Consider the following 25,594-nt stretch of genomic DNA (forward strand, 5'->3'; position numbering starts at 1 on the left):
CTTAATAAAGACATACAAAACAACTTACTAGTATCCTTGTATCTTCGTGCAAATAAAGAACTGCAATTTTTTTCTGAGTTTTCATTATCTCAATAGTAAAAGCAATTTTTAAAAGCTAAATTTGCTTGGAAATTCACACACAAACTAGTCATATATGAAAATCCAGTAATATATTGGAATAGCTGCCAAATCATTCTCAGATACCAGATTTGTTTTTTACATCACTGGTTTAAAATCAAAAGTTGAAAACTAATAGCTGTGGGGTTTATGCTAAAACCATAAGCACACCAAACTAACCTATAACCTAATGAGAAAACGCTGGGGGAGTTGGTTTGTTTTTACAAGGATAAAAAAAGGTGTTTTGAAGAAATCTGAAGCACAAGACAGTTGTCAGAGTATGTGCTTCAGAGGATCTTTCTGCAAAGAGAAGACACCAAGACGTACGTGAGGAAGGGAATTGGCTGCACCAGTCTGAGGTCTGGCTCTCTGTCGCGCACCAGCAGCGCTTGTCTCTTCTTACGGAGCTCCAGCGCCTCATTTATGATCCTTCCTGCTTCAGCTGCACCCACATTCACATTATGGATGGACATGTCACTGAGAAATAATCAAAAATGGAGATAAGTGGAAGGTTTTGTTTGCTGGTTTGTTTTTTTTTATTAAAGCCTAGAGGGGATTCATTTAATAGCATCATATAAGGTAACAAAAACAGCGTTAAAAGAAGCATTCACACAATATCATCTCACCAACTTTATGGCACACATATGGATGTGTCAACCATCAGAAATCTTTGTTCTGAATGATCTGATAACTTAGACACATCCTATAAATTTTATGGGCCTCTATTTTCCCACTTTGCTCCTACCCACTCCTACTCTAAAATCCATACAGGAAGAAAAGCAGTAACATGTGGGGAGTGTTTGGTGAGGTTTTCTTGGGGGGAGTGAGAGTTGTTTTGGTTTTGGCTGTTATTGGTTTGTTTTAATTAGGAAAACTAAAGTGAATGCTGCAGGGATCAGGAACTAATTAGTAAAACAAAGGCAGATGATTACAAGAGATTTAGATATGAAAATAAATGAGCAGCAACAAATGGATTATTTTCCTCTTTCTACCTCCCTCCAAAAGGAATTCCTGAAGAACATTCTGTCAGCAGCATCAACATGTTGTTATTCAGAAGGAAGGTCAGCAAGCTAAAAAGCACAAGATCTGAGCAGGTTTTCTGAGCAACCCCAAACCCAAAATTTACACTCCAAAGGCAGTATATACTCTAAGACAACATTCACCATTTGAGGAACATCCTTAAGGAATCTTTCTGGAGGCAAGGCTGCTCCTCAAAGATCTTCTCCTTCAGAACCAATCCTTTGCTGTACAGACAATCTTTTTCCAGAGCTTTGCAGATAAAGTACAAACATGCTAACAGAAAAATAAAAATGGAATGGTCAATGGCTGCTTTGGTTCATTCAAAGCTCCCATTTCTGGGCCTCACATACACCACTGAATTCCACCCAAATGTGACATTTACATAAATTAGTCCAATTGTTTTGTAAGGTGTCAAATAATTACATGCATAGAGTTAAAATAGAGTATTGTGTCTTCCTAGGTACTGTATCCAGAAAAAGAATGTAATTAATTTTGTTTAAACAATGTTTGCAGTACATCTTTCACTTACTTTCAAGCCTGTTCTGGCACAGAAGAAATTAGAACCATAAACAGAAACACAATTATTCACCATTTTTATGTTATGAAATGTCTTTGATAACTGCAGATTCCATTAGTGAAGCAAGCAGTGCATCCAGTGCTGTAACTACAATGAACCCTTCCAGGCTATGAAGGAGACTGTAGATTTATACCCAAACCCTAGTGCTATGCAGCAGGAAAATTACTAGAAAGCCAAAACCAACAGACGTGGAAAGGCAGAGGAACAGTGTACAGGGAACTTCCTGCAGAGGCTCTGATCTGTGAGACCACAGACATTTATTTTTAGGGCAACCAAAAATAAATAATAAAACTTCTCTAAACCACCATGCTTTAGAATTCAGTAAAATCTCTATCATGAAGCAGCAGTCTCTATCAAACCCTGCTGCATTGCTTCAGCAAGATACACTTCAACCTACAGATTTCATTGTTACAGTTTGTCTTGGTATGTAAAATCACACACATACCGAGATGCTTTTCATGCATTGTACTCACTGGTGTAGTCACTGAGTGTATACAAAATTGTGATAAGGTTATCCAAACAAGGCCAGTGATCAGGATTGCACCTGAGCCCTTCTTCAAAAGCGTGACGAGCCAAGGGCAGGCGGATCAGCTTTATTGCCACACGACCAATTTTATACCACAGGTTGACATCGGTGGAGTCCAGCATTACAGCCTGGAAAGCACAACAAACAAATCACCCACATTTCAGACATGCAAACCCACCTTGCTGCAGGGATTGGCACTGCTTGAGTTTGCAGCAGGACCACAACTGCTTTGGTGGACCAATTTTATCCCATATAGCATCAGAAAGAATATAGTATTCAACTGTACACTGACATGATGTATGCTGATGTGTCTGTCTGATGTATGCTGGATGTGTCTGTCTGTATTTTAGGAAGATTTTACAAAGATTTAGACTCCAGTGTCTAATTTCAGCTGCACTGTACCTCCAGATAGAACTCCATGGCTGTCTCTAAGTCATCCCGCTGTGCTGCCAGTTGTGCTAGGTTTTTATAGGTGGAGTATTTTAACATCAAACCTGGGTGTTTCAGCCCTTCTTTCTCATCACCAGAAAGAACTGCCTAGAAATTATAAAATACATACAACGTGGGCATTAGGAATTAGACAAGGAACAAGTACTAACATTTCTAGTTAGCCAGTTAGAACTGAAGTAAGACAAAACACAGCAAACAGTTTCTAGAGTGTCATTCTCCCAAGGTCACTGACCTCCCTCAGAAGACGAATCTCAAGTAGCTCATGATAAGCTTTAGCAGACTCTTCAAATCTGTCATGTTTCTGAAGGTCCAGAGCTTTGTGGTACAAAGCAAAAGCTTCTGCTTCCTGTGATGGAAATAATTAGAATGTATTTATTAAGACAACTTTATGAAGTATGTTATTTATGTATTTCAGTGGTTTCACACTTTTAATACTTTCTGCTACACAGCAGAATATTTGTGTTACTGTCCTAAAATAACTCATCTGAGTGAAGTTTTAGTTTGCTAAAGGAGGGTTCAAGAGAAAGAGTAACTAAACTTACATAAGAACAAAATATCATGGTTGAACAAATCCCTATAACTAGAGGACAAAACTCCCATTGAGACAACTGTGACTGTGGTCACAAGGGTTTTCAGGGTGAAGAAGAGATGAGAATGTTGACTCTATGATCAGAAGGCTTGATTTATTATTTTATGATATATGTTACATTAGACTATACTAAAAAGAAATAGAAAGGAAAAGGTTTCTTCAGAAGCTAGCTAAGCTAAGAATAGACAAGAATGAATAACAAAGATCTGTGTCTCAGACAGAGCAAGAGCCAGCTCTGCCATGAGTGGTCAAGAAATCTAAACACCCACAGGAGCCCAATCACGGGTCTACCTGTTACATTCTACAGCAGCAGATAACCATTATTCACTTTGGTTCTTGAAACTGCAGCTTCTCACAAGGAAAAATCCTAAGAAAGGATTTTTCATGAAAGATGTCTGCGACAGACAACTGTGGAATGCCTCACCTGAGCTTCCTTGGTCTGTGTTTTATGGCTTTTGAAGGTACCTTCATAGTCATCCTCAACCGTGGAGCTCGCGTTCAGCGCTGCAATGCGGATCTGGAATGGCAATTGAGACATCACAAGAAATGTCACACCTACAGATGTCCCAGTGTCCTTTGAAAACTGGATTTGTCTCTTTTTTTTAATTAACTGGTACATGAACAATACTGAGAGATCTCTACATAAAGTTACAAGAGCTGTAATTAATTTAATTATCCCGAATTGCAAATAAATAAATATCAAAACCATTTCCCATCCAAAATCAGCTGAAAAAAAACTAATTTCAAGTGTCTTGCAAGCAACAACTTTCCTAGAATAGACATGTACACTACAGTGATTTTTTCCCAAATTCTTAAATTTACTAATAATACAATCACTCCAAAAACAATGTTCTCATTATGGCAATTTATTCTTAGTCCCAGGGAAGGAGAAAATTCTCTATTTTATTGCTAACAAAACATCTTAAAAGCCATCTCAAAAAACCCTTACCATGTTCACAACTATTCACAATGTCTGTCTCCAGGAATAGAAGGAGGGGTCTATCACAAACAGGCCTGGAAAGCAAACAGGATTAGAAAATTTATTCTGTTCACAAAGAAAACATTCAGAAGTAAAAGACAATACTTTACAAGCATACTTTAATAACCAATTAACCACAATCCCATGCCAAGAGATAGACAGCCCAACAACTGAAGAACAATAATTCCACTGAGGAATAATTTTCATTACTGCCACCCCTGCTAGAACAGAACCAGTGTTTGTCCCACAGCTGTTCTGAGTATCCTGACCAACCTCTACAAACCAGCCCCAATGCAAGAAAAAGTTATAGCTACTGCAGAAACACTTACATCTACTAGATGGAAGCAAACAAAAGAAATGGAACTTTAACTAACTAGCATTTCTTCATTCTGAAAAAGGATACTCATATTTCCAGTCCTTTTTACCACTGATAAAAAATTTGAAGGGGTAAATACATATTTATAACCTGTAAGTAATTTTTCCTCATATGTAAGCCCATAATTTATATTCTTGAAACATCATGTTAGTAAAGGCAAAAATATATGAAAGAGCTCTGTGCTGCTTTATAGAAAACCTTCACTGCTACAAGATAAAACATTCCCATCAACTCCAACAAGAAGATGACATATGCAAGACAGGCTAAAAACAGTCTTTAATATGGGAGACTGCATTAATAGAAGAGTAAATCCAGAATTAACCACAGCAGGAAGCAGTGGGAGTTTGGAACTATAAGCTGAATTAACTCATACATCATCATGATGAGTTCTGCATGTAGAGAAAATAATGCCTTGACAGAATTCCACTCATTCAGCAATGAGAATTGCTGGCCTGTGCACCACTGGCTCTCCCTGCCTCTAGTTAAATCAGACTGACAACTGCACAGCAATAAAGCATTCTTCCCTTTAAAGTCACCAGATCAACATTTAATAAAACCTCAAATCTTCTTCAGGACAGACTCCTTGTTTACTTTTCACATGAAGAAAATACATGCACAGATATTAATGGTTACTTTCAGGCAGACTGAATGTCACACATTTGGACAGGGTGTAGATGCTTATGACATTTAAGTAACTCAGTCTGTATGATCCCAAATCAATTACATATTTAAGCTGATGGGGTTTAAATCCACTTACAAAAATGCCTATATTCAGTAATATGCCCAAGTCTTTTGCTGAATCCAAAGAATCTTGCTCAAGGTGGCAGAGGAAGTCAAGAGCAGAGACTACGGTCAAGACTTTACATCCGAGGCTGGACTCTTGGGGAAACTGCAACTGCAGAAAAGGTGGAAAACAATTTCAGTTCCACTTATTATTTATACTGGAAGCTTGTAACAGGCAGGAACTTAGTAACAAATACTTAGCATCTCTCAGCCTGGTGTTCACAGGCTGAAAGCACAGAACCAGACAGGACTGAGGTGCTGCTGGCAAACAGGGGCTGGGTGTTGTCCCACAGCTTTGGCAGGGTGTTATTTCATTCTGGTTTAAACCAGGCACTGCACATGGCTGCAAAACTACCCTGCCTGAGGAGGGAGTTACAGCAGGGCCACAGCACTTAGGAACTGAGTGTGTCCCTGCAAGCACTCCCAGAAGAACACAGCTACATGAGACAAGCAGGCAAAAAATAACTCCTCTTTCATATGAAGTACTACAAACCCGTTTGAATTTCTTCAGATACAAGAGTGTCTCAGCTATAAATCTGTGGCTACAACAGGTGTGCACATCCTGAAAGGCAGCAAGACTTTTGCCTTCAAAACCTTCTCTCCTTTAACCTTAGCAGTTTAAAATTTAAGCAAATATTTCCAATGTCAGCTCTTGCTCCCAGAACTTGTGTTCTCAACTTCTAAGTAAGAAACAAAGGGAGTGACTTGGGCTTTCCCAGCTTTTGTTGTTCCTGCTACACTTGGGATCCATACATTTCAGATACACGTTTAAATAACACTTCAATTTTGTTCTGGGTTTCTTTTTTTAACATTGCAAAGCTCCGCCTCGCTTCAGCACAGCCATTCTGACGGAACACGATCACTTTCTGCACAGTGGCCAGGGACGCTGCTCTCGCCGCTGGCCCGGAGGGCGGCACACGGGGCGGGAGGAGGCGGGAGCCCACGTTGGCCTCCGCCCGCGGCTCCACGGAGGGACAGGCACGGACGAGGCCGCCCAGGCCGGGCTCTCGCCACCCTCACGGGGCAGGGCCCGAACGCCGCTGCCCCTCCGCGGGGCCGGGCGGACGGGACACTCACCTCGCGAGGCCGCCCCTGGCATGCCGGCGCTGCTCCCGGGGGCTTCCCGGGGGTTCCCGGGGCGCTCCCGCGGTTTCCCAGCGCGGGTCCCTCAGGCTCCCGCCGCTCCCCCGGGAGCCGCGCTCCGCCCGTTTCCACCGCAACCGCCTCCGGAGCCGCGGCGCCAACAACGCAGCTCCTGATTGGCCGAGCCGCCCTGCCGCAGCCAGCCAATGGCAGCGCCGCGCACTGGGAGGCGGCAGGGCGGGAGCGGCGACTGGGGGCGCTTGGCGACAGCTGAGGGAGCCCCGGGCTCGGGGTCCCGGCTCGGAAAGCTCCGGGCTCGCGATCCCGGCTGGGAAAGTCCCGGGCTCGGGTTCCGGCTGGGAAAGTCCCGGGCTCGGGTTCCGGCTGGGAAAGCTCCGGGCTCGGGGTCCCGGCTGGGAAAGCTCCGGGCTCGGGGTCCCGGCTGGGAACCGACACCCCCGTGCCGGCCAGACCATGTCCAGTCCTTCTTTAAACACTTGCAGGGACGGTGACTCCACCACCTCCCTGGGCAGTGTTAAAAATAGGTTAGGAACTGTTGTAGAATAGTTGAGAATTGTTAAGCATGTAGTGTTAAAAATAGGTTAGGAACTGTTGTAGAATAGTTGAGAATTGTTAAGCATGTAGTGTTAGTTTGATTATTGTAAAAGGGGTTAAAAGGGTAGTTATAAGAAATACGGTAAGTACCGTATTACACCTAAGTGCGCCACCCCCAAGCGAAACCAGCCAGCCTGGACAGAACTGCAATGGGCCAATCAAGCGCCTTAAACCTTCATGCAAATAAAGGATCCAAACAGAAACCAATCCAAAAGGGACAAAAACAGGATAAAAAGGGGCTTCTGACCCAGTGAATATGTGCCATTCCCCGGGACATCGGGGCCATCACTGCTGAGCAGCTGCTCCATCCTCGACAGGAACGTTCCTGCTCGGCCCTTGCTTTAGGCCTTTCTTTTTATTATAATAAATGCTGAAATCACTTTAGTACCGGGACTCTAGTCTCGTTTTTAACAGACAGGTCAAATGTCTGAATCAGTTTTTCTGTGGAGAAATTGCTCCCAATATCCAATTTAAACTTCCCCTGGTGCAGCTTAAGGCTCACTTCATCAACACCAAAAGTACCAGGACAGCAAAGTCCTGATGGCCTTTACCTCCCCTGGGCAGTCTGGTATCTGTCCCTGAAACATTGGGGCCAGCTGTTTTCTTTCCTATGGAAAAGTGTCACCATTCCCTTTCAGGGATCCACCACTGAAATTTGGATACCACCTCCAAGGATTAATACATCCAAGGATTGCTCCCACTCAAAAGCTGTCAGGACAGAAAGGTGTTTCTGTACCCTTGGACAGTCTTGTCTGACCCATCAACACTGGGACCATGAGCATTCCTTGCCAAGGAAAGGTACTGTCACTGTCTTTCAGCAACCCAACTCCAAAATGTGGGGCTGATCTTCCAAGCTAAATCTGGGGATTTCTCACAGAAAAATGGTGCAAGGGCAGAAAGCAGATCCTTGCCTTTTCAGCCCTCCAACACCTGCACAAACAATGCTGGGCAGAGCTGCTTTCCTTCACAAAGTAAAGGCCTGTCACCCTCTTTTTGCAGCCCATCTGCAAAATTTAGAATCCAGCTTCAGAAATTAAGAGCTCTAAAGATTGCCCCTACTCAGCAGGTGACAGGAAGGTCAGATGTTACTCTGCCCCAGGAGCTTCAGGTGCAGCTGGTGTGGGGTGTGTGGGCAAAACCCTGAATGTGTGTGGATCCCCTGCCCAGGGGGCTGGAAATCAGCCCAAGGCCACCGAGTTTCCCTAAAGCCATGGAGCCAGCTGGAGATGGGAACACACTTGGTGCCCCTGGGGTCTGGGGGAAGTGGAGCCCAGCAGCACTGAGACAGCTCTGTGTGGAAATGACTTTATAAACAATGTGTAAGGTGGTCAGACAGCAGTGTCAGAGAGCAGAGGTGCCATCCTCAGCCCCACAGAGACCCCAGCACAGGCTGGCAAGGCCCCAGCTGTGGGACAGAACCTCACCTCTAAACACTCCTACAACACATCTCACTCACTGATGAAGGTAAGCTGGTGCTCAAGCACTGCACTGAATCACCCCTTAGCACTATGAGGAACAGCTCTCCTCACCTCAAATGTACCAGTTGTGTACATGCCCCTCTTTCCACCATGACACACCAAGCACAGGGCTGCTGTGAGCAGCAGCATCCCACTGCTGTGTTTGCAGAGTAACTCACAAAGCTCTCACAACCCTGCAGCACTTTCCTGTCAGTGGTGCCCTGCATCATCCTCAGGGCCTCACTGCTCCTCTCTAGTGTAAATACACAGATTGTCCAAAGTCCAAAGGTTTGGGGCTAGGAAATGGTTACTCAGTGTTCAAAATCAGGGCATTGCCTTCCAGTTTGAACATATTTGGGGAGCAGAAATATTTGTCAACCTTAGGAGGTTGAGCCTGGGAAGTTACAACTGTAAAAGATCAACCATAGCTGGGAGCTGCTAACTCCAGGTGTCAGGCAGGCTCCAGCCCTTGGAACAGGGACCATCTGCATGCAAGGGAAAGGGATTTTATGATGTCATTGCTGAGCCATAGATAAGGGTGGTGTATCTGATTTTCCCCAACCTGAGGAGTGAAAAATGTTTCCTGCTTTTCTGGTTGATGTGTTCATGCCTGGGGGGGTTCCAGGGGCCTGCATAAACCCTTTGCAGGGGGATTAGAGTCCCAAAATACTGTCAAACCTACTCCAACATTAGCTCAGTGAAGTAAAAAATAGGCCATTTCTTCAGAGCAACATGAACTTTCTTACATCTTCTTGCTCAACTCTGCAGTCCTGGGGAAGTTGTTCCCAAGCACAAGCCCACACTGGGAGCAGCCAAGGGTGAGGAAAGCAGAGACTGCACAAGTCCCCAGGGTGGCCAACATGGCCCAAAACCAAGAGAGCTGGGGCCCAGGGCTGAGCAAGGTTTCTCTGAAGGAAACTAAGGCTTTGGCAAAGGTCTGTGCTTGTTACTTCAGGAGGCAGAAGGACCTCCAGGAAATGAACCATCTGCAGATCAGAATTAAAGTGAGAACATTTTCTGCATTTCGGAATACTCACCTCAAGCTGGTGCAGAGCCAGGGCTGTGCATCCCCTTCTCTGCAACACAGTACTGCTGAGTCAGTTCTCAGACTCAGGTCACCTACCTGGCTGCTGCCTGAGTTTCAACAACTTTAGATTGAAAAGACCTCCTGAGAAAGTGGAGAGACCTGGGCAGTCACAATGTCAGTCTCCAAGCACCAACACCTACAAACCCCCAGTGCTGTGAGCCAGCAAACTGACACTTATCAAAAGAAGCTTTGTGACAGTTTATTAACCAGATAAGGTGCAGCCCCCAGCCTGATACACAAATTTGTGTTTGGTATTATATTCCTGTCAGATCTGTCAAATATAGAAGTTAATTATGGTATACAGGAAACAATTTTTAAAAGGTAATTAGAAGATACCTCAAGCCATAAACAAATAAAACTCCATTTAGAATGATTTAGAATGAAGGAGCACAGAAGCCCCCTTCATTCTTGTGTTCTCATGCACCCTCATGTGCCAGGGATGTGCCCTGAGCTCCCTGACCTCCCCCTGACCAAGTCACAAAGAGAAAGGGAACTGATAAATAATTTTATTAGCAGCAGAAGGCAAAGGCAACATTGTACACAAAAAGTACCTTGCATTTGTTATAATGAAATGCCCTGTGCATTCTACTTACAAAGTGAGGGAGTATATGGGTCCTAAAAAAACCAAAACACTTCTCTGGAGGGACACTGAGCCAGAAACATCAGCTCAGATCACAGTGAGATACTGTATCATCCCAAAACTCCCCATAACAGCAAGGAAAAGGACTCTGGACAAACAGTGAACAACAGGAATTAAAGCTGGCAGTAGCAGAAACTTCAAAATATTTTCTGGTGGCACAGTGCAGGTCTTCAGCAGTGACTCTCTCCTTCAGCCACTGCCATCAGCAGACAGACATTGAGCCATGGAAACTTTGTGAACAAATAACACTTTGTAGGAGCAGTCACAGGAGGTGGCAAGGGCAGAGCACAGAGCACAAGATCTGACGTGATTCTTCAATGCCTAAACTTCTCTCCTAATAATCACCCCTCTTTCCAGAAAGGGCTTTCAGAGGAGCCTGAAAAGAAAATAATTTGTCTTCCAGGTCATCTTCACTGGCCTGAGACCCTTCTGCTGCCACAGAGAAACAGAAAAAAGGATTTTTTCTGCCTTGCAAAAGATGAAAAAAACTAGATAAACCTCAGAACCTCTCCGGTCCTCAGTAAAGCCAAATGTTCTAGAACTAAACTTTTTACTGCTACAAGCAGCTTTGTCTAGGCCTGAACTTGAGACAAAGACTTTGAACTATTTCAGTAAAATCGGTTGATTGCTTCACTCTTGAACTTTGTGTGTACAGGACGCAAATACAAAAGTGAATCGAGCTACACAGATTGGATCACAAGAGGAAACAAGCAGACAGACAGAGCTGATCATCTCTGGGTTGCCTTCATCCTGGCTTTGTTCCAGCAGCTGCTCCAAGGATCACAGGAATGTCATGACTGTCCTGTTCTTGCCAATCTGCCAGGGCTCCAGAGGGTAAAAGCGGATGACAATCCTTTTGGGTAAAAGAGCAAAAATGTGGACAGGAAACATTATTTTACAATTAAACATTACTGCTGCCCAGTTTGCAACACAGTAGAAAATCTGCACCAGGGTCTCACTGTCTTACACTTCAGGGTGTTCATTTAACAGAAGGAAACATAAGCTGTGTATGGGTCAGGGTACAAACAGACTTCACCCACAGTCTGTATTTCAACACTTTAAATGAGATACTTGTCCATTTTAGAAGGAGCCACATAGTGCATAATCTTGCCAGGGACTTGTCCTGACAGCACCCAAGAGACAGGGAAGTACTATTATCACTCTGCTTTGGGGAGATGGGTAAGACAAGCAGAGATGGACATGGCTGACCTTCAGGAACAGCCTTGTTCCAGCATTTGGCAGGTGACACCCTGGCAGGGTGAAGCTCTACCAATTCCAATGGGGTTTTGCACCAGCTTCACCAACAGTAACTACTGAACTTCAGAGAACAGTAATGCCCAGACTGTTCCACAAGTGCATACCAGTCTGTGGTTTTATCTGGCTCCAAACCACATATCTGGGATTCAGCATCCACAAGCACTTGGTGTTTGTAAGCAATCTTGTCTTGGATCTGTATCACAACTTAATCTCCTGGAGGACACGGGAACTGCCGCTATCTCCACTGCTCTGAACATCCCTTGGCACTTGTTTGCCGTGTTCCATGTCCACGGACCCCACAGACCCGTAGGCCCGATGAAGACGCTCTCGCTGCCCTGGGGCTGAGCCCCCGCCGGGCCGCACTCACCGATCGGGGCCCAGGCCCAGCTGCGCCGTCAGGACATCGAAGAAGCGGGCGCTGTGCGCCTTGTTCTGCTCCGCCGTGCCCACCACGCCGATGGACGACACCGCCAGCTGGGCACAGGGCTCGGCCGAGCCCGACAGCACCATGGCCAGCCCGCTCCGCACCGTCACGTTCACCCGCTGCCGGACAGACACGGTAAGTCACGGTTAGCCACGGTTAGTTAGCCCCCGTCAGCCCCGCCGCCCCCGGCCCCGCTCACCTCCGCCGGCTTGCCCAGGATATCGGCGGCGGCGGCGCACAGGGTCTGCGCCAGCCCCGGCGGCAGCCGCTCGGCCGGCAGGCTGGTGTCCAGCTCCACGAACGGCATGGCGCTGCTGCTGCCGCTGCTGCCCGCGGCCTGCACCGCCTCTGCCCCGGCCCGGGCCGTGTCCCGCCCCCGGAGCCGCCCCGGCAGCGCAGCCCCGGCGGGGCGGGCTCAGCCCCGGCACCGCCCGCAGCAGCGGAGCGCGCCCGGCCCTGCCCGTGCTCCTCGGCCCGCGCCGGTCACTCCGCGCCAGCCCAGCTGCACCGGCGGCTGCCGGGCCTGTGGGACTCACCGTGCGTGACTCTGTGCCTGTGGGACTCGCTCTCATTTGTGAGACCAAATGTAGCCACATTGCTCCTCACAGAGAAAAGCAAGGCACAACTTCCCAAGAATATTTCTGGGATTCACATTCTCTGAGCCTCAGAGAAAGTGTGAAAAGTGCATATTATATGGCTCTACGCAGATATTTACCATATGTATTTTGATGTATTGATTAGCAGTGCTGTATGAACATTTTAATAATATGATAAATGTAGTCTTGTAATTAAAAGGCAACTTTTGTAGTTAAAATAAGAATGTTAGTGGGATTTTTTTAAAGAAAGGAATGAGGCACTCACCAGATAGCAGCCCCAGGACACCTACATCTTTCAGAAAAAAAGAGTTTATTGCCTCTTATCAGAAGAAATGAACTTCCCACCTCGAATGTGCTGTTAGGATTAAGAGGAAGATGATGATGATGACCAGACAGAATCCTGTATTTGAATGGATTAATGCATTATGTATGAAGTGTATGAATATGCAACAGGCTGTTGCTTTTAAGGGTTAATCCTCTGTTAACGTGAGTCCTTTTTCGGGCTTGTGCTGCCCAGAAAAGGTACCCAGACGTCCGTAACTCTTTGTCTCTATTGTCTCATATTGTTCTAATTAAATTTGTCCAAATTCTTATTACTCTAATTGTATTACTATTTTTATAACCATTTTATTACTATTAAACTTTTAAAATTTTAAAAACAAGTGATTGGCGTTTTTCACAGAAAGGAAAAACAATTCTTATCTCATTTGCTGTGCCTGTGTTTGTGCAAAAGTAGAATGCAATATGGAGATTGTTTACCCAAAGTGATGCTGTTTTGTTTCCTTGGCCTATCAGGGCCAGGTGTGTGTGGGGGGACTGTTGGCTGACAGTCACAAGATTCTGTGCAGTGGAGTGCTTGGCAGATTCAATTTAGATATACCATAATATAGTGTAATATAGAATAGAGTAATATAGTGCAATAAAGTAATAAATTAGCCTTCTGATAAGATAGAGTCAGATGCCTCCTTTCTGCCTGAGTGTCAGGGTTGCCTCACTTCACTATAACCAAAACCATCACACCTCACTAACAGATGAGTAGAATGAGTTTTGTCACAGCCCTTATTGAGAGTGGAAAAACTTTTCAGGTCACTACAAAACACCTCTGTGCAGGGAGGGCTGAGAATGGTAATTTCTATTAACAACCAACACGACATGAAGTTAAAAAGCAAGCAGAGACTTACTGCTTTATCTAACATGTATGAATTACAAGGACTTTGAGCAATCAGGACTTTGAACTCTCAAGCTGGTAAGTGACCTTGGCACGCTGGCTCACAGGGACAGTCTAATCTACAGATCACAGGTGTCTAAACTAGAGACCAGAAGCTGAGCTACTGTCCAGTGAGGTTCCATGAGCTCGTTTACAACAAAGGGTTATCAACCAGCTATAATAAAATGTCATCATTTAAGGCACAAAACTGTTGGGAAAATTTGCCTTGTGTAATGTGACATCTTGGTTTTCTACAATTCTAGACAACGCTAATGAAAACTGATAAAATTGCTAATTTTTTTTTTTTTTTTTTTGCTTAGGGAATTGCTTGGCCTTCACTGCTGCTAATGAAGACAATACTGGCACAAAGAGTTATGTGCAAAAAACAGCCAGGAAGAAGGCTGAGCAAAGATTTCTAGGACAGAGTAGTATCTAGAACTGAAACCTTGGTGAAAAACACCATAAGAAAACAACAGGTTTTTTAGAGCTTGCCAGCAAAAAATGTCACTAGCCAAGACATGGTAGCACTAGAGGAAAAAAAAACAGTTATTTGATTAGTGAAAGAAGCAATTCCTGAATTCCATTACTCATTTTGTTTTAGTCTTTACAGGAAGAATTTTTTGGCAAGGATTTTAGGATAAGGGCAACAACTACTTATGAATGGAAATATACAGATATATATTCCACCACTTTCTGCATCCTTTAAAATTTGTTATTTTCAACTGAAGAAACTGGAAATGGTTGGATTTGCTCAGTTTTATCTCATAAATTGTGCTGCAATACAAAAGGATTTTGTGTTTGAGCTATAACTGAGCAGAAACAAACAGCCAAGAAAAAGAGCCCAAAAGCTCCAAAACAACTCTTTGCCCTTTTATTGTGATGCATGTGTTGCTCAATGCCACAAAATCTTTCTTATTACTTCAGCTGCACTGGATGACTTACTTGGTGAACTTCCATCCAAAACAGTCTCAGAAGAGGATGTCTGCATTTATTCCCTCTCTGCATTTCCTAGGAGAAATGTGCTATGACAGTATTACCATAGAAAAAACCCAATTTGTGTACTGTTATATTCTCTTTCATGAAACTACTGTGAATGCATTCTTTGAGAGTACTCCCTATATAATATCAACATGGGTTTTTAGGTGGGCAGCTATTCCAAGGCTGTGGCCACCAGCAGTAGGAATCTCCAGGAGGAGCTGCTCCACACATGTACTGGTAGACAGAGCACCAACAGAAGCCAGGCTTTCAGAAATCCAAAGCAGCAGCTGAACTGAAGAATTATAAAGATTCACCATTGTAGAAATACAAGAAATTTCTCAAAGGAATGTCAAGGGAAAAAGAAGTGTGGAATGTACATGGACAGCCAAGCAAGATGCCTCAACAATAAGAAATCTTTAAATTTTATTTTTTTTCAGTTTGTGAAGTAGCTTTGTGCTCTACTTGTCTGTACAGACATGCTGGGAAGATGAGGATCAGGCACACTTTGCAGTACAAATGTTAAAATTGGAAACAATGATCCTCATCCTATTCAGTTCTTTCATGTTCCCAGTTTGTAGGCTGGCTTGAATTCTGTCAGGAAATACCATCCTTGTCTCTACCATCTCTGAGAAGACTGACACTGAAATAAAATCCAGAGGCACATTAAGTGACCTGTAGGGCCTCAGCCTTCTGTACAAATTTAATGTTTTAGGTCTTAAACATTCCCCAGCTTCCACCCCCACAAATACAAGAAAGACCTGGCCCACTCTGCAATTTCTGTGTTAGAATTACAGTGCTCTTTCCAGTTACATGGAGAACTGGATGTCAGAGAAGAAGTTAAAAAAGAAAAAAAAAAAAGGCAGGAAGAATGCTAAGATAGGTTAATTCATTTCAACATCTTCATCAACACAGGTGCCAGTTGCTCTTTCAGCTGTGGATCAATTTGAATATTGCTCAGTTCTTTGATATTGAGGATCATCTCATGGGCTTGGAAAAAAAGCTCCTTCCCCACAGCATCCTCCACCCGCCTGCGCCACTCCCTCAGCCTGGGTCTGTCTTCAAAGATGTCACAGCCAACTCCAACAGGCTGCAGAAAGGGGAGAGAGCAACAGTGAGGCCTGGGGCAGTCACTTCTGGGCTGAGACAGCAGGCACTAAAAGGATACTTGCAGGTAAAGGGGAAAAAAAGGCAGAGCTCATGGAGGAGCAGTAGGAAGGAGGGAAATCGCTGGTACCTGTCTGGGGGACACAAAAGCTAAGCAGGATTTTAAAGGGCATTTACAACTCAGCTCCTGGGTGCTGGAATAGCTGCTTAGGACAGCATGGATGAGCACATTCTGTGAGTGATTTTCAGCCATGACACTGAAGATGCTGGCTGGCAGTTCCAGGGATCACTGCCCAGTTTGCAGTAGAGAATGCTGGATTATACAGCAACCCCCAGCACAACATGTGTTTAACTAAACCAGTGTCCTAACTAACATAATCTAACTCCCCTCTGCTTTCTGCCTGTGCCACTCTCTGGAACACAGTGTAGAGAAGCAGAACTGCTGGTTTTCAGTCCCTTGGAGAAAGAAATCACTGCTGGGCTGCAGGATCCAGGCCCTGGTGGCCTGGCAGGAAAAATCAGTTTGTAACAAACTTAATTTGATTGCCTCTGAGATTAATTATTTCATTTTCCCGACATGGCATGGGCAAGTATTATATTCTTGAATGGTAGAAATATTCCTGTGTGGTTCTCTCATTTCATCAGACCTGTCTGCTATTGCTTCTCATTTATATATATTACCTCCTTCTCTGGAGGTTAAAAAGAAAGTCATGATAAAAAATGAAGAAAAGGTTATTGCTACAGATGAGAAACAAAAGAGATCTGTTGCAGCCAGCTTTTTTTCTGATTTTCATTGCTGTTCTGAACCCACTCCCACATTCTCCCCATTGTCTTAGGCCAGTTCTGCCAAAATATGCCCTCACTTCTCCTGCTAGTGAAGAGTTCCCACATGCTGCCCCTTCCCTGCTCAGCAGCATCTGCTTTCCTTGTGCTGAGCTTCCTCACCATGCTCCAGGCACTCACTTGCATCAGTTCCACAATGGCCACAAGATCTGCCAGGGAGATCTCACTCCCAATGATAAAAGCCTTGTCCTGCAGAAACCTCTCCTCAAACTGCTTCAGGGAAGTGGAGAGCCCCTCCATAACCTCCTGGAGCTTCTCCGAGGGCAGGGGCTGCCCTGTGAAGAGGGGAATCAACACCTGAGGAGAGAAGGGACATAGCACACACATGACATCTTCTCTGGTAGTAGTAATTGAGGTTACACCCCATGATCAGCAGTGCCTGCAATAAAGCCACAGAAGGGGATGGCAGAGCTGCATGGGCTGTGGCAGCTCCACAGAGCTCCTGGACAGAGAGCACAGCAGCTGTCCTAAGTGTGACCTGCCATGGCAGTGACCTCAGCTACTCAGCAGCAATGTGAGGAACAAAATCAAGGAATCCTCACCTCATTCTGTGCCTGGCAGCTGTGCCCTCCAACCCCTGCTGGGCTACAAAAAAAAAAATGGGCAACAGCTCCAGGGAAGACAAATCCCTTCCACAGTCACCTCTGCTACATGCTCTGTGTCAGCAGCAGCTGCCCAGCAGCCACACACCCTGCTGTGGAACTGGGTGCTGCAGGCACTGCCTGTCCTGCAGGGTGATGGAGAGGAGGGAATGGTGGTGCCTGTGGCAGGAGCATTGGAAGGACAAAAATTCATCAACACTGGCTGGAGAGACAGAAATGGCTTCCTCTGTGTGACACCAAGGTTGGAAGTGGTCAACACCATTTTTACACAAACCTTTCAGTGGCTTAAAGCATCACTCTTTAAACCACTAGAAATTTTGGTGGAGCAACCACAGAAGTGCAGTCCTTGTGTCTGCACAGTTTGCTGGCACAGGGGGTAGTTGCCTTTCCACAATATTTTTCACCAGTCACAGAGGTGTAAGCACCACTGGAGCCACCAGTGTTTCACAGCTGTGCTGCCTTCACCTTCCACAGCTACAGAAGTACAGTTTGTTTAGAGAATCAAAATTATAAACACAAATTTCAATCAGTGCAAGTGAACTGAATTTCTACTTACTGCTAGTATATTCAACAATTCAAGTTGGGATTGCTTAATCCAAGCCAGGATTTTGGCCAAATACATGTGGAATCAATTTCATCAGAAAATTCATGGCCAGTTTTCTTCCTAAGTGATTCCAATAATGCATGTTGGGATCTTTGGGTAAAATTCCTTGAAACAGCCCTTCTTCCTTTTCCTTATCTCAGGGCTGTCTATCTTCTCCCATTTCTAGCTAATATGCTTCTCTTACAAGGTGGCTTTAGATGTTTCCATATTTACAGTTATTCTGAGGACCTTTTCTGCATCTGAGCTATCTAATCACCATCAGCAGCAATTACTTGGATTTCTTTCCCCTGGAGCACTGCAGTGATAGCTGCAGAGGCTGGAAGAAACTGCTTCTTGTATGAATCTGCCTCATATTTGAATTGCTTCACTGTACTCTATAGCCAAAAAATCAAATACCAATAAATTCAAGAAGATAAATGAGTCCTGATATGCTTTGCTAGGCACAAACAAGGGCAAATTTACAAGGGAGCAGTGAAGTTACCTATTTACTAGCAATCCTGATTTCATCTGAAATTCCATGCCAGCTGTCCTTGCAGAATTATACTTGCACCTAGGTCTCTCTAGAGACAGCTGCTTTAACTGTCTGGTGACTTGGCTGGAAATAGGTGTCCAATAAAATCATCTGATACTAAATGATTTTCTGACTCAGGCTGAATCAGGTAATTTTGCCTAAATGTAAATGGCCTGACTACACTGAGTAGAGAAAATCTGCCTCTCAGTGTGTCTCTGCTCTCTGTCCCTGAGCCTATCTCAGAGAAGCACATAAGTGTGCTGGAAGCAGAAGACTCCTTCTGGATTTCCACCCTCAGAGGCTGCAGTAACTTGTATGAAGAATGCAAGTCTTTCTGCTTCCAGCAACAAAACAAATGTTCACCAAAGCCAAACTCTGCCTGGGTGCACACTCTGCACAGCTGTGCAGGGAGGGGAGGCCTTTGGAAGCAACACTAACTCTGTTACATATTCACTCACAAATCCAGGCAATGAAAGTCTGCTGGGCTTGAGACCTTCTGTACCAGCCCTTCTTTAAGGGAAAAACCAAAATGGCCAAATCTGCTTTTGCCAGATCCTGCTCCTTTCTGTTGTATTGCACTAAATAGTTATTTAGTTATTTAGTTATTTGCCCTGGGTGTTTGGTAATTTGCACTGTTCACATGATTTGTATCCTATCACCACATGGTGTTTTTCCCCCTGTCAGTGCTGGTGCTCTCCCCCTGGTGCACCCCTCCCCTTGCCCCTCCTCACTTGTATCCCACTGGCTCTTGCTGCCTTCCTCTGCCCCCTTCCCCTCTGCTCAAATTCCCCCTGGGGGAAGGCAATGCCCTCTTTTGCATCTGGGGGGTCACCTGGATGATCTGGTGTCTCCTATCAAGGAAATAGATTTACAGAATCACAGAATAATGAGGTTGGAAGAGACCTCTAAGATCATCGAGTCCAGCCTATGCCCTAACACCTCAACTAGACCAAGTGCCATGTCCAGTCTTTTTTTAAACACATCCAGAGATGGTGATTCTACCACCTCCCTGGCAAGAGCATTCCAGTACTTTATTATTCTTTTGGTGAAAAATTTCTTCCTAATATCCAACCTATCCCTTCCCTGACGTAGCTGGAGATTGTGTCCTCTGGTTCTGTCAGTGCTGCCTGGTGGAAGAGACCAACCCCACCTGTCTACAGCCTTTCTTCAGGGAGCTGAAGAGAGCAATAGGGTCACCTCTAAGCCTCCTCTTCTCCAGCCCCAGCTCCTTCAAACATTCCTCATAGGGCTTGTGTTCCCCACATGGAGAAGAGCACTTCCTATCTTTTGCCTTTGTCCATGTAAGATTGTGTGGGCTGGGGTCCACAGCTGGCTGGATTGGACCTGAACAGCCCAGACACAGATTCTTACACCTTCCAGCTAGAATGGCCCAGGTTTGTTGTTTCATCACAACAGTCTCTGAATTGGGGCTGTTAAGATGCTCAGTGCTCCCACAAACCAACACCACTTCACTCACATTTTTACATTCAGTCTCCTCACCTTGATCCACATGGTTTTAGGAGCGTTGGCCCTGATGTTGGCGTGGTGCCAGGACAGGTACTCATCCACACGGGCCCTCTGCTGGATGTCTGAGGGGTACCAGTGGTCAGGAGTGTTGTACTTGCGGCTCAGGTACAGCAGGATGGCAGTGCTGCTCACGCCAGCAGGAGACAAGAAAGGGTCAGGCACTTACAGGGCACAATGCTCTTGCCTAAGCTCCCTCTCCTGCTCCTTCTCAGCTTGCTGCTTCCACTAAAAAACATTCAGATCAGGATTTCCAGTCTAGGGACCATAGAAAGGCAGCTAATTCATGTTGACATCAGTGGTCCTTAATCACCTCAGCTTCCATGAACACTTTAACCTGCTGGAAAATCACAGCACTGTTTTACAGTGCTGCTGGACACTGCTGGGGGTAAACAAACAATAAACCTCCATGGTCCTCTATCAGTGATAGTGCCTCCACTTGCTCCTTGCCTGTTCTGACCCAGCTCTCTGAGACCTGCGCTGTTTCTGTGCCTGTGCACTTAAGGAAACTCTCTGATGGGTTACTGCTGCCTTTTCATCAGGTCTGCCTCCAGCATGCAGCTTCCACTGAAGTCAGTGGAAGTCTCAGCAAGGAAACCCTACAGAATCTTTTTTTGTGTTTGTCCAGATGTTTATACTTTCACTAACTGGCAGAAGTCAGATGGAAAAATATCTTAGTCATCTGCAACAATACTTAGGCTATTGCTACCAAAAAAAAGCCACAGAAAATGTGCTGACAAAATGGAAGAAAATGCAAGACATCCCTGCCATACTGATACTGCTATAGTTCAATTGTTTCAGTATCATGACATCATTAACCAGTCTCCATATTAATCTTTTAATGTAAAGCCTAAATTTTATCTGTGTAGATGTTCTCTCAGCCTTTATGACTAATTCAGATAAACAGAATTCTTTCCTAGAGTAAAAGGTATTTCTTTTCCCAGGGTGAAAGGGATTTTTATAAGCTTTAAACATCTCCCAGAAATGTTTATAATCCCATTTTGATGTAAGTGCATTCAGGGTGAGATGAGGAAGCTAAGTCAGATGAGTTGTTTACATTCTGAAAGATAATTCAAACGGAAAATGGAAAGAGATCAAATGAGGTTATACTATTAAAAATAACCAGCATGTTAATATATTCTGTGATCCTTAATTATTCCATGGGAATGACATCTTCTGAATGCAGCACAGACTGTGGTACCCAAGGAAGTCTAAGGACTGAATTCTTACCATTCTGCAAGGGTGAAGTCTCCGTCCTTCAGTGCTGGTACTTTCTTCAGGAGGCTGACTTTGCCTGCACCTTCACTGTTTGATGGCCCTAAGAACATGAACAGACAAACCTGAGGTTAGAAGTGTATCTGCCAGTGCATGATCAATGAAATACCTGCAGCCAGCTGGATGATCAGTGAACTGTGTGAGGTTTTCCCAATAGGGTCATAGCTCACAAGTGAAAGGTAATGAAATGGCAGAGTCAGTGTAAGAGCTGCCTGCAGAGGCAGCAGGCTCAGGCTGGCCACGTGGCATGGAGCAGTTGATATTTTTATATTTCTAACAGCAGTTCTCCTGCTTGACCCAGGTACCAGGATATTTGCAGAACTTACTGACATGGTGGACATTGGCTGGGGCAGGGAAGTTCAAACACTCAGCCCTGCACTACTCCTGACTCTGTGTTACTCCTGGCTCTGCACATTAACCTACTTCTAACAGGAAAACACAGGAGGAAGACACCATTCCATAAGAGTTTAAACTCCACAGACCCTTGGAGGAATTAACAGCTGACTATCTAATCAGGCTTTCAGTTTCCCACTGCTGGCACCAGACTTGCCAGTCTGCAGTTGAATGCCAGGGAATTGCACAACAGCCCAGGAACACCTGAGTAAGAAAAGCTGGGAGGAATTTGTTTGCTTGTTTGAAGTTCTCCTGACAAGACATGACAATTAAAGTGCAAATCCTGATCAAATCAGCATGACCAGCAGGAGGTCTTGTACAAAACTCCCTTTGTTCAAAAAAAGACAAGAAAAAGGATCATTAACTTATAGTGACCTCCAGCTCTAAGAACTATTTGTACCCATTGAGGAAGCAGTGGCAGTGTCTACATTACTGGACAAATGTGCAGTAGGAAATAAAACCAGCCTCTGGACAAACAAGTTTATTTGCAGCTGGTTTGGGAAGGGCTGGGAGAAGGCAGGTTGCTGCATTACTGCTTTCCCTTATATTGATTTCTCATAATGAGTTAAATCCAGCAGAGCATACATTACCACTTGTTCTCCTTCCCAGCTGACTTGCCTCTACCTTGTTTCTTTGAGAAGTGGGTTTTTTTTTAAAATTCCAGTGTAAGTAGCTTCATCAGAGATTAAGGTTTACACTCTTCTGCTATTTGAAGAGATTCAAACCCACATTTTCCCTTTCATTAGGAAAAGTCTCTGGCTGCCTGCTGTGAATATGGCTCCCAGCTTAGCTGGGGTAAGAGGTTCCATCTGCACAGCAGAGACAGGCAACACTGTCAAGAGAGGTAGAAAATCCTAGATAGGGCTTCTTAAAAATAATAGCCTGACAGAAACCTCAGGTTAAGCCTAATAACTGAGAAAATTGAGTATAAAAATAAAAAATGTGCAATGTACAGGATGTCTCACCCCCATGATTTGTATCACAGAAACAGCGAGGCAAATGTTTGTAAATCTACTGTCATGCAAGGATTGCTCAGGTAGGGTGCTTTGTTTTGTGCTTTTAGAATGGCCCCAAAGGCCAGTGCTCACCACACACCCAGCTTTGGTGAGGTCTCTAGTGTTCACCTGGTCTTTGGAAAAGTGCAGTAGAAAGTTGCAGTCAGTAATGCTTCCAGCTAACGAGCAGTTCCTCGTCAGACCCAGCTGTTTGGCTGTCCTGCTGTCTGTGTTTATTATCCAGGGCAGCAGGGAACTAAGAAACAAGGACATGAGAAGTAAGCAGTGGGTGAGGGCAGCCTGAATCAGATTTCAGAGAGCTTTCATCATACAGCAATTCTAGCAGGAATACTGAGCATATTTGTTCCCTGACAAACCAAGTACCATGCCATTACAGCAGGTTGGACAGTAGCTCAGTGTCTGTGACTCAGCCTGCACCACAGCCTGGGGATGGAATCAGCTACTTTGGTTTGCAGATAGACATAACAGACCTGTGCTGAGACTCTGACTGAGCTGTGACCTGGTAAATGCATTGGTGTGAACAGCAACTCCAGGCTGCTTCATTGGGACCCACTGCTTATTGTATGAAAATAGAGACCAATATTTGTATTTGCAGTTTAGCAGAACTTAAGCTTGTGCCTCTCTTCCAGCCAGCAGAGCCAGCCTTTTTGTTCAGTGATGTTGGGAGGTGCATCTTTATCATTCCTGTGATGTTGGCTTGACTTACAGTTCTGTTTAACATCAGTTATATCTGGGGTAATGAGTTCTTGATGACTCCCAAGGATGGATGGAGGTAGATATATAGATATAGATACACACAGAGTGTGTATTGTTGGGCTTTGAGGTGTAACTTTAACAAGCAGAGTATCCACAATCAAAAAGCAGGGCAGGCTGCCCACATGAGGAAACCTTAAGCCTAAGACATAGTGCAGAGAAGGAGGTTTATTGGTGGGTGAAAAGAGCAGTGGAAAAGATTTTATGGAAATAGAAGGGGGGGAAATCCCACTCTATTTGCCAATCACATACCTGCCTAATAGATAGCCTAATAGATGCCTAATCATCTAATCCTCAACCAAGGGTTTTGAAGTAACGTGCTTTGCCTTAGGCACAAAAGTAACAATTTACAGGAAAACTCAACATTTAACTGGGCAACAGTCATCAGTTGGAGGAGCCTGAACAGAGTTGCCGCAAACTTCAGCACTCCAAGAGCACTCCTCGGCTGTCAGTGTGAGTAATTTGCTAGAAATGGCTAGAGGAACATTCCTTGGAGAGCCACAAAAATAGATGCAGCAGAGCTACGAGACTGCTCTGGGAACTGGAGCCGCACGGTCAAACCACGGCGTCCAACGCCCCTGGGCAGCGCCGGGGTTCAGCATCCCCCGGGTGCCCCGGGGAGCTCCTCCTTCCCTCGAGCGGGCTGAGGGACGAGCGCAGCTCCTGTGCCGGCAGGCCAAGGGCTTCCCCGGGGTCCGTGAGGGCAAAGCCCCGGCAAACCCCCAAGGCCCGGGGCCGCAGCGGTTCCCGGGGGTCCGTGAGGGCAAAGCCCCGTGAGGGCAAAGCCCCGCAGAGGCGGCGGGCTCAGCGCGGCCCCCGCCGGGATCGCGTTACAGCGCCGGCCGCTTGCGGGCCCGGCCGCCCCCTCCCCGCCCGCTCGGTCTGTGGGGACCCTCCCGGCCTGTGGGGACCCTCCCGTCCCTGCCCCGGCCTCACCTGCGCGGGGCTGCTCCGCGCCGCTCCCCGCCGCCGGCTTCTTCCCCAGCACCGAGTCTGCCAAGAGCCAAGAGAGCGGCTGAGCCCGCGCCCCGCCGGGCCGCGCCCGCCCCGGGCCCGCCGCCTCGGGCAGCGCCCGTCCCACCTTTGAACAGCTCCACGTGCTTGAACTCGAAGGGGATGTTGTTGCTCCGGGCGAAGATGTAGATGGAGCGGCAGGGCTGTGAGAGCAGGTCCAGGTACAGCTCCAGCCCCATCCCGACCCGGCCCGCCCTGCGGGGAGCTGCCGCGGCTCTGCCGCCGAGCGCCCGGAGCCGCCCCACATGGGCCGGCGGGGGCCGAGCCGCGCCGGGCGGGAGGTGCCCTCCGGCCCTCCCCCCTTCCCTCCCTCCTTCCTCCCCCGGTCCGTGCCGGGCGGGGGCACAGGGAGCGGGGTCTGGGCCGGGGGGAACCGCGGGGAACCGCGGGACGAGCGCTGGAGAGTGCCGGAGGAGCCCGGGAGAGCCCACCCAGCCCAGGGAGCACGGCCGGAGCTGGGACAGGGGTTACAGAGCTCCCCTTCCCACAGCGTCAGGCGGACCTGGCAGCGTATTCATTCATGTTCCTTCGGGAAGGTAACGGGAGTAGTGACACGAGTAGCGGTCAGTCACCAGCCTCAAAGGTTGGTACTAAGCAGCAAGAGAGAGGAGGGGGCTGTCACTCCCCTCCACAGCTCTGGCTGGCACCGCAGGGTCTCTGGAGTTACTCACCCACAGCATCCCACTACGACTTTCACAAGGTAAATGCTGAGTTTTGTAACACACTTCTGCAGGGTTGTGCCACGCTGCAGACAAGGCCTTTTCACAGTGTCCTCTAAGGCAGTGTTAATCACACACTGCCAGATCTCAGTAGGGCTTTCTGTTCAGAACATAATTCTTTGGTCACATAGTGTCTGCTGCAAGGTGACATCTGAACGGCAGTGAAGCATGGAGGACTCCTCTGTGGACATTACATCTGCATACTCGCTCAAAGTGACTTTCCCCTCCCTGGTATTTGTCACTTGCACTGAGCCCATAGCGTTTCCCAGCTGTGAGATTCGGGAAGGTGACGAGCTGGCTGAGTGCAGGGACTCTGGGAGCTGTGAGATAGAGCAGCTGAACCACTCAGGGCAAAGTCACCCCCAATCAAACCCACCTCAGCTGTGCTGACACCTTGCTATCAGTGTTGTGCCAGAGAGCTTGCATGGCACACACAGATCTTTGGGAAGAGCCATGGGAATCTCAGGGAGAGGGA

General features: G+C 46.1%; 3 protein-coding genes across 5 annotated transcripts in view; all 3 read right to left on the minus strand.

The window, feature by feature from the left end:
* Positions 1 to 6,648, minus strand: part of CABIN1 (calcineurin binding protein 1) — a 121,537-nt gene extending 114,889 nt beyond the window's left edge. For all 3 annotated transcript variants that reach the window (XM_077187722.1, XM_077187723.1, XM_054645692.2), the window contains exons 1-9: positions 6,495 to 6,648; positions 5,392 to 5,529; positions 4,229 to 4,293; positions 3,704 to 3,796; positions 2,923 to 3,036; positions 2,643 to 2,777; positions 2,188 to 2,368; positions 1,281 to 1,410; positions 445 to 594 (exon numbers count right to left, since the gene is read on the minus strand). In XM_077187722.1, the coding sequence (XP_077043837.1) occupies positions 445 to 594; positions 1,281 to 1,410; positions 2,188 to 2,368; positions 2,643 to 2,777; positions 2,923 to 3,036; positions 3,704 to 3,796; positions 4,229 to 4,231 (806 nt within the window). In that variant the 5' untranslated portion in view covers positions 4,232 to 4,293; positions 5,392 to 5,529; positions 6,495 to 6,648. The remainder of the gene's footprint in view (positions 1 to 444; positions 595 to 1,280; positions 1,411 to 2,187; positions 2,369 to 2,642; positions 2,778 to 2,922; positions 3,037 to 3,703; positions 3,797 to 4,228; positions 4,294 to 5,391; positions 5,530 to 6,494) is intronic.
* Positions 6,649 to 10,150: 3,502 nt separating this feature from the next.
* LOC129128415 (D-dopachrome decarboxylase-like) lies at positions 10,151 to 12,505 on the minus strand. The gene is made up of 3 exons (XM_054645707.2): positions 12,180 to 12,505; positions 11,924 to 12,099; positions 10,151 to 11,152 (listed from the first exon to the last, which is right to left on the minus strand). The coding sequence occupies exons 1-3, from the start codon at positions 12,285 to 12,287 to the stop codon at positions 11,080 to 11,082; spliced, it is 357 nt and encodes a 118-aa protein (XP_054501682.1). The 5' UTR covers positions 12,288 to 12,505; the 3' UTR covers positions 10,151 to 11,079.
* Positions 12,506 to 15,647: 3,142 nt separating this feature from the next.
* Positions 15,648 to 24,599, minus strand: LOC129128549 (glutathione S-transferase theta-1). The gene is made up of 6 exons (XM_054645928.2): positions 24,468 to 24,599; positions 24,323 to 24,379; positions 21,180 to 21,267; positions 19,926 to 20,076; positions 16,829 to 17,005; positions 15,648 to 15,848 (listed from the first exon to the last, which is right to left on the minus strand). The coding sequence occupies exons 1-6, from the start codon at positions 24,577 to 24,579 to the stop codon at positions 15,648 to 15,650; spliced, it is 786 nt and encodes a 261-aa protein (XP_054501903.1). The 5' UTR covers positions 24,580 to 24,599.
* Between the last annotated feature and the right edge of the window lie 995 nt (positions 24,600 to 25,594).

Source organism: Agelaius phoeniceus, chromosome 18 (assembly GCF_051311805.1).
Source record: "Agelaius phoeniceus isolate bAgePho1 chromosome 18, bAgePho1.hap1, whole genome shotgun sequence".
In the NCBI taxonomy this organism is placed as follows: Eukaryota; Metazoa; Chordata; class Aves; order Passeriformes; family Icteridae; genus Agelaius; species Agelaius phoeniceus.